General features: G+C 40.9%; 1 protein-coding gene across 4 annotated transcripts in view; it reads right to left on the bottom strand.

Annotated features, from left to right (window-relative positions):
- Positions 1–12,978, bottom strand: part of abca4a (ATP-binding cassette, sub-family A (ABC1), member 4a) — a 48,913-nt gene that overhangs the window by 8,644 nt on the left and 27,291 nt on the right. For 3 of the 4 annotated variants that reach the window (XR_007035718.1, XM_047349526.1, XM_047349524.1), the window contains exons 17-35: positions 12,640–12,844; positions 12,475–12,552; positions 12,184–12,384; positions 11,677–11,854; positions 11,468–11,599; positions 9,934–10,073; positions 9,714–9,851; positions 9,403–9,581; positions 8,923–9,025; positions 6,631–6,836; positions 6,336–6,390; positions 5,766–5,846; positions 2,975–3,132; positions 1,491–1,615; positions 1,290–1,388; positions 1,002–1,191; positions 796–890; positions 657–689; positions 322–427 (exon numbers count right to left, since the gene is read on the bottom strand). Coding sequence is in view for 3 of the 4 variants with exons in the window: in XM_047349526.1 (XP_047205482.1) it covers positions 322–427; positions 657–689; positions 796–890; positions 1,002–1,191; positions 1,290–1,388; positions 1,491–1,615; positions 2,975–3,132; positions 5,766–5,846; positions 6,336–6,390; positions 6,631–6,836; positions 8,923–9,025; positions 9,403–9,581; positions 9,714–9,851; positions 9,934–10,073; positions 11,468–11,599; positions 11,677–11,854; positions 12,184–12,384; positions 12,475–12,552; positions 12,640–12,844 (2,502 nt within the window). In the remaining variant the exon portion in view is untranslated. The remainder of the gene's footprint in view (positions 1–321; positions 428–656; positions 690–795; positions 891–1,001; positions 1,192–1,289; positions 1,389–1,490; positions 1,616–2,974; positions 3,133–5,765; positions 5,847–6,335; positions 6,391–6,630; positions 6,837–8,922; positions 9,026–9,402; positions 9,582–9,713; positions 9,852–9,933; positions 10,074–11,467; positions 11,600–11,676; positions 11,855–12,183; positions 12,385–12,474; positions 12,553–12,639; positions 12,845–12,978) is intronic. The other variant, XM_047349525.1, reaches the window with a different exon arrangement.

Raw genomic sequence — 12,978 nt, 5'->3', positions numbered from 1 at the left:
AAAATAAAAGCAATGGCTTTTAAACAATCTAATGAAAGGGATAGTTAAAAGGTTTTACGTAGTAGATAACTGTTTTGGTGTCTTTATGTAGTACAAATCCAGGTTAGTCCAAGAGACCAAAACCAAAATGGACTTTTATTGTGGACTTTGGTTCTGGCCCATCTCAGACTAGCCATTAGCTTCAGCTTCCAAGGTCAGCTAATCTGGATTTCTCAAAATGAAGATACTATGGGAGTTATCCACTGCAAGTAAGATGTCAACTACTTATAACCTTTTAACACAACCTAATAAAAAATGTTTAACCTTCCCTTTAAGCCTCACCCCAGTTAGGTTAAGAAGTTGTCCCAGCTGAGTTGCTAACTCCTGAAGTGTCTTTGGCTGCACTCCTAAAACAGGAAGCTGTCCACCCACTGATATACCTCCATACCTGGACACCACAGAGAAACCTCCTTATGAAAGCTGTAGAACTTGATTTTGCTGGTTGTTTCTGCAACACTGTAACTGCAGTATAAAATATAACCACAAGAGGGAGAACTGCACCAAGTCAAACTATTACATCTTTCCCTGAAAGGTACTTCAAGATGAATAGGAGTTGTCATCATGTTGTATTAAATGTACATTTTTACTGTATGAGATGGATGGAAATGTATAATTACCTCTGTTCATTCACCCAATATTTGCTTTTCAAGCTGCAGAGAGAACAAATAAAGATGTTAAATAATTTCACATGAAGCCAATAAAGGCATGCAGTCCAAGTCTGTATATTTCCTTTGCAGGGTTTCAAAGCCTCGGTACCTGGTCCTGATAAGGGTGGGGTAGGTCTTGACAAGGAAGTCAGAGACGTTCCTACCAGTAAGGTCGAACAGAACGTCTCCAGTTGACTGGATCCTCTGAACAAACACAAACTAGATTTTAGATTCTCATCAGATGGCTTACCTAAAGTAATGTTTGTTTTTTCTGCACAAAGTGTAGACATGTTCAGTACCAACTGACCAACCCACCTGTGGAGGTGGCAGGCCTCCAGCCCCTTCAGGACATACAGGAAGCATGGTGAGTTTCTTGGATGTGCTGCACTGACATTCTGGGGAGGGTCTAATGGGGGTCCACTTTGAGTTCTCCAGCATTTCTATCAAGGAAGGGTTAACCAGGGGCATCTCCCACTCTGTGGTGATGTTATTACATGGGAAATCTCTAGGATGGGATAGAATTGAGAAGTTTTGTAAACCAAAAATATTCCATACCAAGTCTGTGAAAAAAATAATAGATCTATAACGATGTGCTTTACTCACTCTAAAGGTTCATCGGCCATGCAGCGGGTCCCAAAACCAGGCTTGTCAAGCAAAACTTCACCAAAATATCTCATCTGTGCATCCATGGGACGCTCATTGCTGCAATGGACAAATTTTCATCACTTAACTTTATGTCATGTCATTCATTTCAGCTAAAACCAAATTTTATTGTAATTTTAATAAAGGGTGACTTGCACCAACCTGAAGAATGTGTACTGTCTTCCATACATCCATGGAGAAAGGGTCATACTCTGATACTCTCCAAAAGGTGGGACTATGATAGTAAACATCAGTGCCAAGAAGACAAAGGCGGCTGGAAGCACAATCTGACAGAGCCAAAGAAATAATTGCACTTCAAAAACAAGGAAAAAGTTCTGAACTGTGCAAAAGTGTTCATACCCTCATAATTTTTGTTCATATCCTGTCACAGAACCAAAATCTTCAATGCATTTTAGTGTGATTTTACATAATAGACCAACACAAAATAGTTCATACTTGTGAAAGGGAAGGAAAAGGACGAATCGTTTTAAAAAACTGTTAAAAGTGTGCTTGTGTAAAACCACATTTTGCAGCAAATACAGCTGCAAGTTTTTGGGGGTATCTCAGTTTTTCACGTCAAAGATTTCTTCTTTACAAAGCTCTGTCGGATTTGATGGAAAGCTAAAAGACTTGACTCTGGTCCCCCTTGGCCTAAGTTGCCATATTCTGTTGGACTTTGGGTTTAGCTTGATTATTTTGGTTGCATTGGAGCATCTTCTATATATAAATTTATTCCAATGTTTCAGGTTACTATTGTTACTTTCACCTCAGTGCCTTTAACATCTGGTACCCATCTGCTCATTCACTCATCTGTGTAGCATATCTAGTAATTAAAGTCGGCAGTATAAATATTCCTTGGTTCAGTTATTCCATGTCAGATCCTCTGTTGTCTTCACCCTGTTTTCCACAGTCTGTTTTGTTCATTAAAGTGTGTTTTTCACTATGCTCTCGCCATCCTCACCATTGCATTTGGATCTCCAACAGCACCAAAACATGACAAAGAGCACCTTCTTCTGTTTACTAATTAGATGACTTTTAAAGAGAATTGATTGCAGTGGATTTCATATGGGGGTATTAGATTAAAGGGGGTGGGATATGTATGCACACCACACCTCTGAACATTCTATTTATAAAGAATTTGGAAAATGATTTATCCTTTTACTTCTACTTCACAGTTACTACTTTGTCAACCACATAAAATCCTGATAGAATTCGTTTGAACTTGTGGTTGTATGGTGACAAAATGTCAAGCATTTCAAGGGGTATGAACAGTTTCGCAAGGCAAAAGCTCTTATTTGTTGTTCTTCATGGGACAAAAATGCGTTGATTGTCTGTTGCTTTCTAAGAAAAAATCCCTGATACTTAGATACTTAAAAATAGACTTGTGAACTTAGCTTTGAACTTCACCTATAGTAAATATGTTAAATGCCACATATGGGTGATTACTTTCTTCATTATAAAATCCGTATGTGCCATGTAAAAGCACACTGAGTCCCCCCCTTGTCTTGTGTCATGATGTATGTTTGGATGGGTTGTACTGGAATTCTAATTTCCCCTCGGGGATCAATGAAGTATCTTTGAATTGAATTTGAATATGATATATAATAGCTGAAAAGTCAACCTTGATATGATGATTGAAAGGTAACCTGGGCAATGAAGTCTTTGTAAGAGCGTGTGGCATGATGCCACCTCTTGATCAGCAGAGCAAAGAACTGTTTGATGATCAGACAGAGGCCTCTGACCTGGTAGGTTCCCTTGCCTGCACTGCCCTCTGGGATTTCATTTGGGCCGTGGCCATTGGACTCTGGAAGAAAAACTTGGTCAAGTTGGCAAGTAACTTGCACTAATAACCTAAGAATAGCAGGTACCCAAGCATTGATTTCTAAAGGCAACAGTCAAACTCTATTGGTCAGCAAGACTAATACAGTTCACTATTCGCAATACAATGGTTCAAGAAAGAGTTGGCGGCTAATGGTGCGTTGTGTTTGCACTCGGAAGTTGGAGTTTCCAAGTTCACAGTAGGAAATAAAACAGGATTGCCCCCTGAAGTTGGAATTCTAAAATGGAAAATCAAACATTCGCAACAGCCCTGAGTTCAATATACAATATGGCTGCCGTTAAATAAAATGTAGTGAAATTTGCATGTATGATCTATTTTTGGCATAAAATGGGGACAAATAAATTATGAGCTTGTTTTGTTCGTTTTCCCAGCGGCTTTCCAACTTTCAACTCTAATGATCTCAACTTGGAACCAACATCTTTCCAACATTTCCCAGATCCCAGACTTCCAAGGCAACTCAAGCTCATGATAAACTCAGCATTAGCTCATGGTAACCAAACTGGCCTTGTAGGCTACTAGTTAGAATCAGCTGATGTGATGCCTTCTGTGCTGTTGTCCGGCAAAACATACCAAAGTATATTTTATATATTTACAGTGAGATGCTAACAGGTTTAGCATATACAGGTCCTTCTCAAAATATTAGCATATTGTGATAAAGTTCATTATTTTCCATAATGTCATGATGAAAATTTAACATTCATATATTTTAGATTCATTGCACACTAACTGAAATATTTCAGGTCATTTATTGTCTTAATACGGATGATTTTGGCATACAGCTCATGAAAACCCAAAATTCCTATCTCATAAAATTAGCATATTTCATCCGACCAATAAAAGAAAAATGTTTTTAATACAAAAAACGTCAACCTTCAAATAATCATGTACAGTTATGCACTCAATACTTGGTCGGGAATCCTTTTGCAGAAATGACTGCTTCAATGCGGCGTGGCATGGAGGCAATCAGCCTGTGGCATTGCTGAGGTCTTATGGAGGCCCAGGATGCTTCGATAGCGGCCTTTAGCTCATCCAGAGTGTTGGGTCTTGAGTCTCTCAACGTTCTCTTCACAATATCCCACAGATTTTCTATGGGGTTCAGGTCAGGAGAGTTGGCAGGCCAATTGAGCACAGTGATACCATGGTCAGTAAACCATTTACCAGTGGTTTTGGCACTGTGAGCAGGTGCCAGGTCGTGCTGAAAAATGAAATCTTCATCTCCATAAAGCTTTTCAGCAGATGGAAGCATGAAGTGCTCCAAAATCTCCTGATAGCTAGCTGCATTGACCCTGCCCTTGATAAAGCACAGTGGACCAACACCAGCAGCTGACACGGCACCCCAGACCATCACTGACTGTGGGTACTTGACACTGGACTTCTGGCATTTTGGCATTTCCTTCTCCCCAGTCTTCCTCCAGACTCTGGCACCTTGATTTCTGAATGACATGCAGAATTTGCTTTCATCCGAAAAAAGTACTTTGGACCACTGAGCATCAGTCCAGTGCTGCTTCTCTGTAGCCCAGGTCAGGTGCTTCTGCCGCTGTTTCTGGTTCAAAAGTGGCTTGACCTGGGGAATGCGGCACCTGTAGCCCATTTCCTGCACACGCCTGTGCACGGTGGCTCTGGATGTTTCTACTCCAGACTCAGTCCACTGCTTCCGCAGGTCCCCCAAGGTCTGGAATCGGCCCTTCTCCACAATCTTCCTCAGGGTCCGGTCACCTCTTCTCGTTGTGCAGCGTTTTCTGCCACACTTTTTCCTTCCCACAGACTTCCCACTGAGGTGCCTTGATACAGCACTCTGGGAACAGTCTATTTGTTCAGAAATGTCTTTCTGTGTCTTACCCTCTTGCTTGAGGGTGTCAGTAGTGGCCTTCTGGACAGCAGTCAGGTCGGCAGTCTTACCCATGATTGGGGTTTTGAGTGATGAACCAGGCTGGGAGTTTTAAAGGCCTCAGGAATCTTTTGCAGGTGTTTAGAGTTAACTCGTTGATTCAGATGATTAGGTTCATAGCTCGTTTAGAGACCCTTTTAATGATATGCTAATTTTGTGAGATAGGAATTTTGGGTTTTCATGAGCTGTATGCCAAAATCATCCGTATTAAGACAATAAAAGACCTGAAATATTTCAGTTAGTGTGCAATGAATCTAAAATATATGAATGTTAAATTTTCATCATGACATTATGGAAAATAATGAACTTTATCACAATATGCTAATATTTTGAGAAGGACCTGTAGATGAAAACACAAGCTAACAGCTAACATGAGTCAAAGCAAAATGAATGTGTATGTGTGTGGGGGGGTCTTTTAAAAGTTTAAGTCACTCACTGTTTGTAGGCATTTTAGATGTAGGCAGTCAAGTTTTGTTTTGGACCAAATTAGGTCAACGTCACCCTGGAAATTGCTGTCTTTGTACAAGACTAAGGTTTCTAGCCATTAGCAATTCTCTGTCCAGCTATTTTCTCTCTTAAAAAATGTGGTCACACTTTTCAGAATATCAAAATATTTCTTTTATTTTGTCTTTCTTTTAAAACTCAAACAGCATGTTTGTCTGACAACAGCAGCATTTGTTGAGAGCTGAGAGCTGAAAGCCACTGTCACCTTTTTGTGGCTCCACATCAATAGCCACTCTGTTGAATCCACAGAAACTAGCTCGAGATATCTGTCGCAATGATTCCTTGTCTGAGAGTTGAGCAAAATGATACAAAAGACATGACTCACAGGATCAGGGGTAGATTGAAAAAAGGTTAAAGGTACAGGGAGACAGTTAGAGACCAAATCACTAATTACAACAATGGGGAGTTATTGGAGGGTGTTGGTCATTTCGCCCCTTCGTCATTTTGTACTTTCGAGGTTTTTGGTCTTTTCATGCCCAACTTTTTTGTTAGGAAAGGAAGCCATATTACACATGATATTATGGGAAAACCATTGGTCCGTTCGTGCCTTGGCGATGTTTCATATCCACTTTGACAACTGATGATCAAAAGCATTTTTCTTTTTTTTAATTAAATGGCTGATTTGGTAAGTAAATTGTTTGTTCACCGGCATAAAGTGGTAGTAGGTTGGAACAAAATGCAACACAGACTAAATGGGGTACGAATTGGTGAAGGGGGCGAATTCACCCAGAATTATTATCACTATTACTATTTTTGTTTTTGCTTTTTGAAATACCTTGACTACATTTTCTGTTGGTTGCATTGCCATCTGCTGTGACTTTCAGAAAAATCTGCAAGAAAATAGATTAATTTATTACCGGGACCAAAGACTAACAGTGAACCCCTAGAGCTGTGAAAAATAAATTGCAAAAATCCACACCTGTTAAGCACCTTTCTGGCTCATTTTAGAGTCTTTAAACTTCTATGATCTGATACAACACATTCTATGTATCTGTATTGCCTAGATATTTGATAGGTTTAAAATGTGTCTGTAATGGAAAACTATAAATATTTTTATTAGCTCAGCGCACCTCCTCAAGTGATGAGTCAGATACACCAAAGCTGCTGAGGCCGATGTCCACAAGGGTTTCCTCCAGCTCCCTGAAGAGGCTGGCGTACGCCCTGGGCTGGAAGTTCCGATTTGGCAGCAGAAAGGTGAGCTCCTGCCCGATGGCCTCAATAAGACGAGCCTGTGGCACATGGTGATGGACCAAGGCTGTGATGCTTTCCATGTTACCTGGAGATGCATGGAAGAGTTAATAAGGTTCCATCTTTTTCACCAGGATGGGTAAAAATTTGTTTATGAGTTTGAAGGGTTTCTTTGGTTCTTTCTATCTTGTCTTTATAAACCTTAATATGTTACAGTTCACAACTTCCTACTGTGATAAATTTGTCTCAGGATGATATCATGTGGCTGCTGAGCTCAATGGTAAAATGGTAGAAATTTGGCCCACACACATGGTTGACATTGATGGCTAGTGACACTTTATTAAATGTTATAGGGAAAGACTTTTTGCATAACAAATTTCTTAAAAAAGGGAATTTTCAATGTGAAGCATTTTTTATTAACCTTGTTTTATATTTTTATTTTAATTTAATAGTAAATAGAACAATAAACATCCATCATCCTTTACTCAACCAGAAAAGATCACGTCTATCTATTGAACTTGGCTATAGCCAAGAAACATTTTATAAAAAACACTGAAACATCCCATTCTTGCTGCTGGGAACATATTCAAAATATTTTCCAGAACAAGAAAATAGAAAACAGATGACCCAAAGAATTTTGGGTCAACATTAACATTATGTGTTGTTTTGAGTTTTTAGTAAACAAAAAAGTTCATTTTTATGGCCCGAAAGTACTATTAAGTTGACGGTTTTGGAAATTGTGGAAAATCATGGACTTGGTGACAGCAAGATGACACTCGTTGCAATTCTCTAACAGTAAGATTTGCAAAAAATTATTTTACCATCCTCCTCACTGTGTGTGGTGGTAAGACAATCATGGGTCCTCCTTTTATTATTATTATTCTGACTATAGATAAAAACAAGTTAAGGCAAGTAGATGTTCCTGGTTGCCATTCATGACTTACGTATATAAACACACTTTTAGCTTCTTTAAAGAGCATGTTTTCTTGTCTTTGCTATTTTGATAAGTACTCGTACTGGTCGTCTTCTGCTTCATCCGGGACCGGGTTGCGGGGGCAGCAGAATCAGTAGAGACACCCAACCTTCCCTCTTCCCAGACACGTCCTCCAGCTCCTCCCGGGGGAGACCAAGGCGTTCCCAGGCCAGCCAAGAGACATAGTCCCTCCAGCGTGTCCTGGGCCATCTACTGGTCCTCCTCCTGGCGGGACGTGCCTCAACTGGCTCCTCTCGATGTGGAGGAGCAGCGGCTCAACTCCGGGGACCCCCTGGATGGCTCACCCTATCTCTGAGGGAGTGCCCGGCCATCCTATGGAGGAAGCTCATTTCAGCCACTTGTATCCAATGTATTTATTCCTTTTTAATAATGTTTATTATTAAAAACAACCAACTTCACATGAGGCTTGAACCGCAACTTGAACCACAACTTTAACGCGGTGGAGGGATTTGAGTGCTCGAATAATCATAGAGGTTATGTTGTCTGGGGCTTAAATGCCGCCGGTAGGGTCTCCCATGGCAAACAGGCTCTGGGTGACGGGTCAGACAAAGAGCGCCTTCATGAGGACCAAAAAATCAAGGCACGTGACGTCGCCCGGCAGGGCAGAGCAGGGGTCCTACCCTGGAGCCAGGCCTGGGGTTCGGACTCGTCTGAGAGCGCCTGGTGGCTGGGTTGCTCCTTGCAGGACCCAGCCGGGCCAAGCCCGAACGAAAGACCCAGTGCGCCCACCACCTGCAGGGGGAACCATGAGGGAACGATGCAAAGAGGATCGGGCAGCGGACGAAGGCAGAGACCTCCAATGTCCGGCTGCTTAAGCTGGCTAATTTGAAAAGTGGCTAAAAGAAATGGGTCTCTGTTTCACATCATATCAACTCTAGGGAAACAGGAAGTCATGGAGTATTATTCAAAACATCTTAGAGACTTATCAACATGTTTGTTAGAAGTGCCTAACTGAATGAAAACATTAAAAGAAAATTCACATTGCAGTTCAAATGTAAATTGATTTTCATCCAGTAACAGCAATACCTAAAACACAGTGATGCCCATGATCCATGAAAAAAACAGTATTAAAAAGAAGATGCTCCATATTCTGAATTGAAGCGTGAAGATTGACAACAAACCCTACACATCACAATGAGGTACAATAATTAAACAATAATTAAACTGAGGAAGATCTTACCATCCAGCTGTCTGTCTGAGGTGTGGCTTTCTTCTTGGAGGGCTTTAAATTTCGAACACTTTGAGCATTTACAGGAGCAGTCCTGTGTACAGTCACAGCTGGCCTAGTTGGTTGGATGAAATGATACCACAATGAAAGGAAATGATGGAAGAAGCATTTTACTGTTCTTTTACACTCCAGCATGTCATGATCTCTTTATCTGCCTCATGCTTACATCACATTTAGAAAAAAATGCAAAGACGCTTATGTTTCAATTCTTACACTTTCTGTACAGATCACTACAGATGCCAGTCACAATGAAGCTAGTTCTGCATGAATTTAATCGTATTATATTTGTTGACCCTTGGAAAAACGTTTGCCTGAGGCCAGGACTTCTTAGTGATGTTTCAGTCAGACTGCCTAGTCTGTTTCAATTTGAATTTTTACTCATTGTAAGATTAACAGCAACAAACAAAATGTAAAATGTTCTCAGTTCCTCACATTAGGAATTTCATGCTTCCTTCTGCGAACAAGAGTGAGATAAAATCCTGCCCCAAAACAGTTCTTAAGGAAGATGGGTGAACCACAGCAGTAAAGGCGCCCCTGGGAGATAATGGCCACTCGGTCACTCAGCAGGTCAGCCTCGTCCATGTGGTGGGTGGACATGATCACGGTACGTCCTGAAAACCGCAAATCAACACAGGTGACAGTGAGAGAAGGAAAGATGGAGGCATGTTTGATGTTTCAGATTCACATTGGTGGGTGATGAAATAGATTGCTCTTGGGTCCAAAATTTGAATAATTAGTATTACCCAAGCGGTATTTAAGTAGTAGGTCCCAAATTGAGCGCCTGGAGTAAGGATCTACCCCTGACGTGGGCTCATCCAGAATCACCACCTTGGCTGCACCAACAAAAGCCAAGGCTACTGACAACTTCCTCTGCATTCCCCCTGGATTATGAAACAACAAATATGTCAGTGTGTTTTCTAGGTGGATGCCAATGAGCAGGGATGCATGTGTTTCTTAAAAGACCTGAAAGATTCTGGGTCAGTTCATCTCTCTTGTGTGGAAGGCCCAGATCCTGCAGCATGTTCTCCACCTCTTCCTCTGCCTCGGCTATTGGACGACCTTTCAGCAGTGCGTAGAAGAGAATGTGCTCTGCCACAGTCATGCTGAGAAGGAGCAAGCAGTTGTAATAAATGAATACACTGCCATTATAGAAAGTACAATAACTCAAAAACATTTGCATAGCCCTAGAAATCTCCACCATTTTTAAAATTAAAACCACAAACTACAATGTATTTAACTTGGATTTTGTCTGATAGAGCAAAACGTTTTGTATAATTGAAAAAGTCAGGGGAAAAGGAACCATGGCTTTGACTTTATTTACAAAGGGTGTGGTGTGCATTTATATATAGCCCCTTTTAATCAGATACTCCTAAATAAAATCTGGTGCAAACAATTGCCTTCAGAAGTCACCCAGTTGTAAAGTGGTAGTCCAATGGTGTATTATTTAATGTCGGTATAGATCCAGCTGTTCTGTGAAGGCCTCAGAGGTTGTTAGAAAACATCTGGGAAACAAACGGGAAAGGTTTGAAGCTGCATTTGATCATAAATCTATATTTAAGGTTTTGAAGCTGTCATGAAACACTGTTCAATCCATCATCAGATAAAAGGAAAGAGTATAACACAGCAGCAAACTTACAACTAAAGGACTGTCCATCTAAACTGACAGCCCTGGTAAGGGGAGCATTATTTAGAGGAGTAGCCAAGAGGCCTACTCTGGAGGAGCTATAGTGATCCACAACTCAGGTGAGAGAATTTGACTACAGGACAGTTATTAGTTTTGCACACCACAAATCCTTCCTCAGATAAAGTCATTGTTTAAATAAAGCCATAGAAGTCCTGTTTGCAGATTGCCACAAGCCACGTGGGGGCCACAGTACACATATAAAAGAAGGATCTCTGGCCAGATAAGACTGACATTTAATGTTTCGGCCAACATGCAGAAGGCTATGTGGGGCAGAATACAGTGTACGTCACCCTGTACATTCTCCTCCCCACAGCAAAACATAGTGATGGGAGCATCATGGTTTGAGGACAGTTTTTTAAGCAAGGACAAAGAAACTGGACTGAGTTAATGGGAAGAACTAAATACAGGTAGACGCTGGAAGAAGGCCTATATGAGGTCCCAAAAGATTTGCAACTCTGATGGGGGTTCACCTTCCAGCCAGATAACAACCCCAAACATATCTACAGACCCACAAAGGAATGGTTTACATCAAAGCATATTTAGTTGTTCAAACGGACCTGTCAAAGTCCAGACCTTAATCCAACTGAGAAAAGCTGGGTACAAATGCATAGTTTTTTATTTATAAAAAAAGTTTTAAAAAAAACATGATATATTGTTTTGGCCTATATCAGTGTTGGTCTATCACATGAAATCCTGATTAAATACATGAAAGTTTGTGGTTCTAACATGAAAACAATCTGAAAACGTTTAAGAGGAAATAATATTGTTTCAAGGCTCAATATATGCTAGTTAAATAAGTGAGAAGTTACATACTGCTGAAAAAGGATGTTGTGCTGGGGACACATTCCCAGAGACGTGCGAATGCTGTCCATGTCCGTGCGGATGTCCTTGCCGTAGATTGTGGCTGTCCCCGAGGTGGGAGGGAACATTCCAGTCAAGATTGACCTGACAGAAAGAGAAGGAGTAGACTTTGTCACGTTCAGCATTCAGTTTACATGTGAGCATAAATCCACGTGACATACATGGTGGTGGTCTTTCCAGCTCCATTGTGGCCGAGAAATGCTGTAATCTGGCTCTCATAGAAGTTGATGCTGAGTCCATCAATAGCTGGTGAGGAGCAGCTGCTAAACACTTTGACCAGGTGTTGGATGCAGACTCCCTTCACCAGATCTGCTGGCTCTGCCTCAAAGAATGGCTCTTCTGTGGACACCAAAAACAGTTTGTTTTTCTGCCATCTGGAGCAAGAATTTTAATGTATCTCAGTTTGAATTCATTCAATCAAAGTTTTGTACAGAGAGTAAAACAAATGTATTTTGTTCCTCAAAGGTTGATAAAATCCTGTCTCTGGAATGCAATACGGAGTAAAAAAGGTTTACTGATTAAATAGGCATGAAACTGGTAGGTGTTAGTGAGAGTTTACAAAGGCCAGCAAGAACAAATATACACAAGGTCATCAAGATTCCACACAATAAATCCTGTCTGGGATGGAAAGCACTCTGAAAGACAGTTACAGTCAAATTCTGGTTTACCATCCTTCTGCTGGTTCTTTTCAGGTTCGGTCTGGCCAAATGTCTCACGCTGATCATAGTGTTCACATGAAGGCATGCCCTCCTTCTCCATAGCCTGAGGTTCCACCTGGTCAGCAATTTCCTCACCAGCCTTTTTATTTCCTTGCTCTTTGTTTGTCAGATTATCAAAGCCTTTTTTCTTCAGCTCCAGTTTGTAATTCCCTTTGGAGATGACAAAATATGGCATAATCACCTATTTTAACTTGTATTAAATCCTTAAAAAATCTTGTAAACAGGCTAAGTATAAAGTACCAGAGGCTGGAGAAACACTGTTGAGCCAATAACATGGCAGCAAGGGGAAGTAAAAGGGACGACCGATGCCATACTCTCCTGTGATGATGAGAAAAAAACAGAACATCACTTTAGCACATTTTCTATGATGTAAGCAGACCTTTCGATTCTTTTCAACACACTGACCAGGGAAGACGTTATCCAGGTACCAAGCTAGAGCACCATAGAGGACCGTATCCAGACCCATCATGCAGATGGATGTGAGAAAGGAGAACTCGTCTCCCTCCAAAGGACTGGTCTGGATGTTGTCCCACTGCAGGCCCATGCCTTGCTCCTCATATCGGGATAGATACTCTGTACCAAAGCCAAATGCCACTTGGGACAGTAGACTCTGAGTGAGGAGGCATTATTTATTCAGATTGGTTAAATTCTTTCTGCCATTACTTGACTATAATTTTTAGTAATATTACTGAGTTTGGACAACATATTTACTTACGAAAAGGAAATTGATATTTGGGAACAGTT

This window comes from Girardinichthys multiradiatus, chromosome 21, assembly GCF_021462225.1.
Source record: "Girardinichthys multiradiatus isolate DD_20200921_A chromosome 21, DD_fGirMul_XY1, whole genome shotgun sequence".
Taxonomy (NCBI): Eukaryota; Metazoa; Chordata; class Actinopteri; order Cyprinodontiformes; family Goodeidae; genus Girardinichthys; species Girardinichthys multiradiatus.
This window is presented reverse-complemented; position numbering and strand designations above follow the sequence as displayed.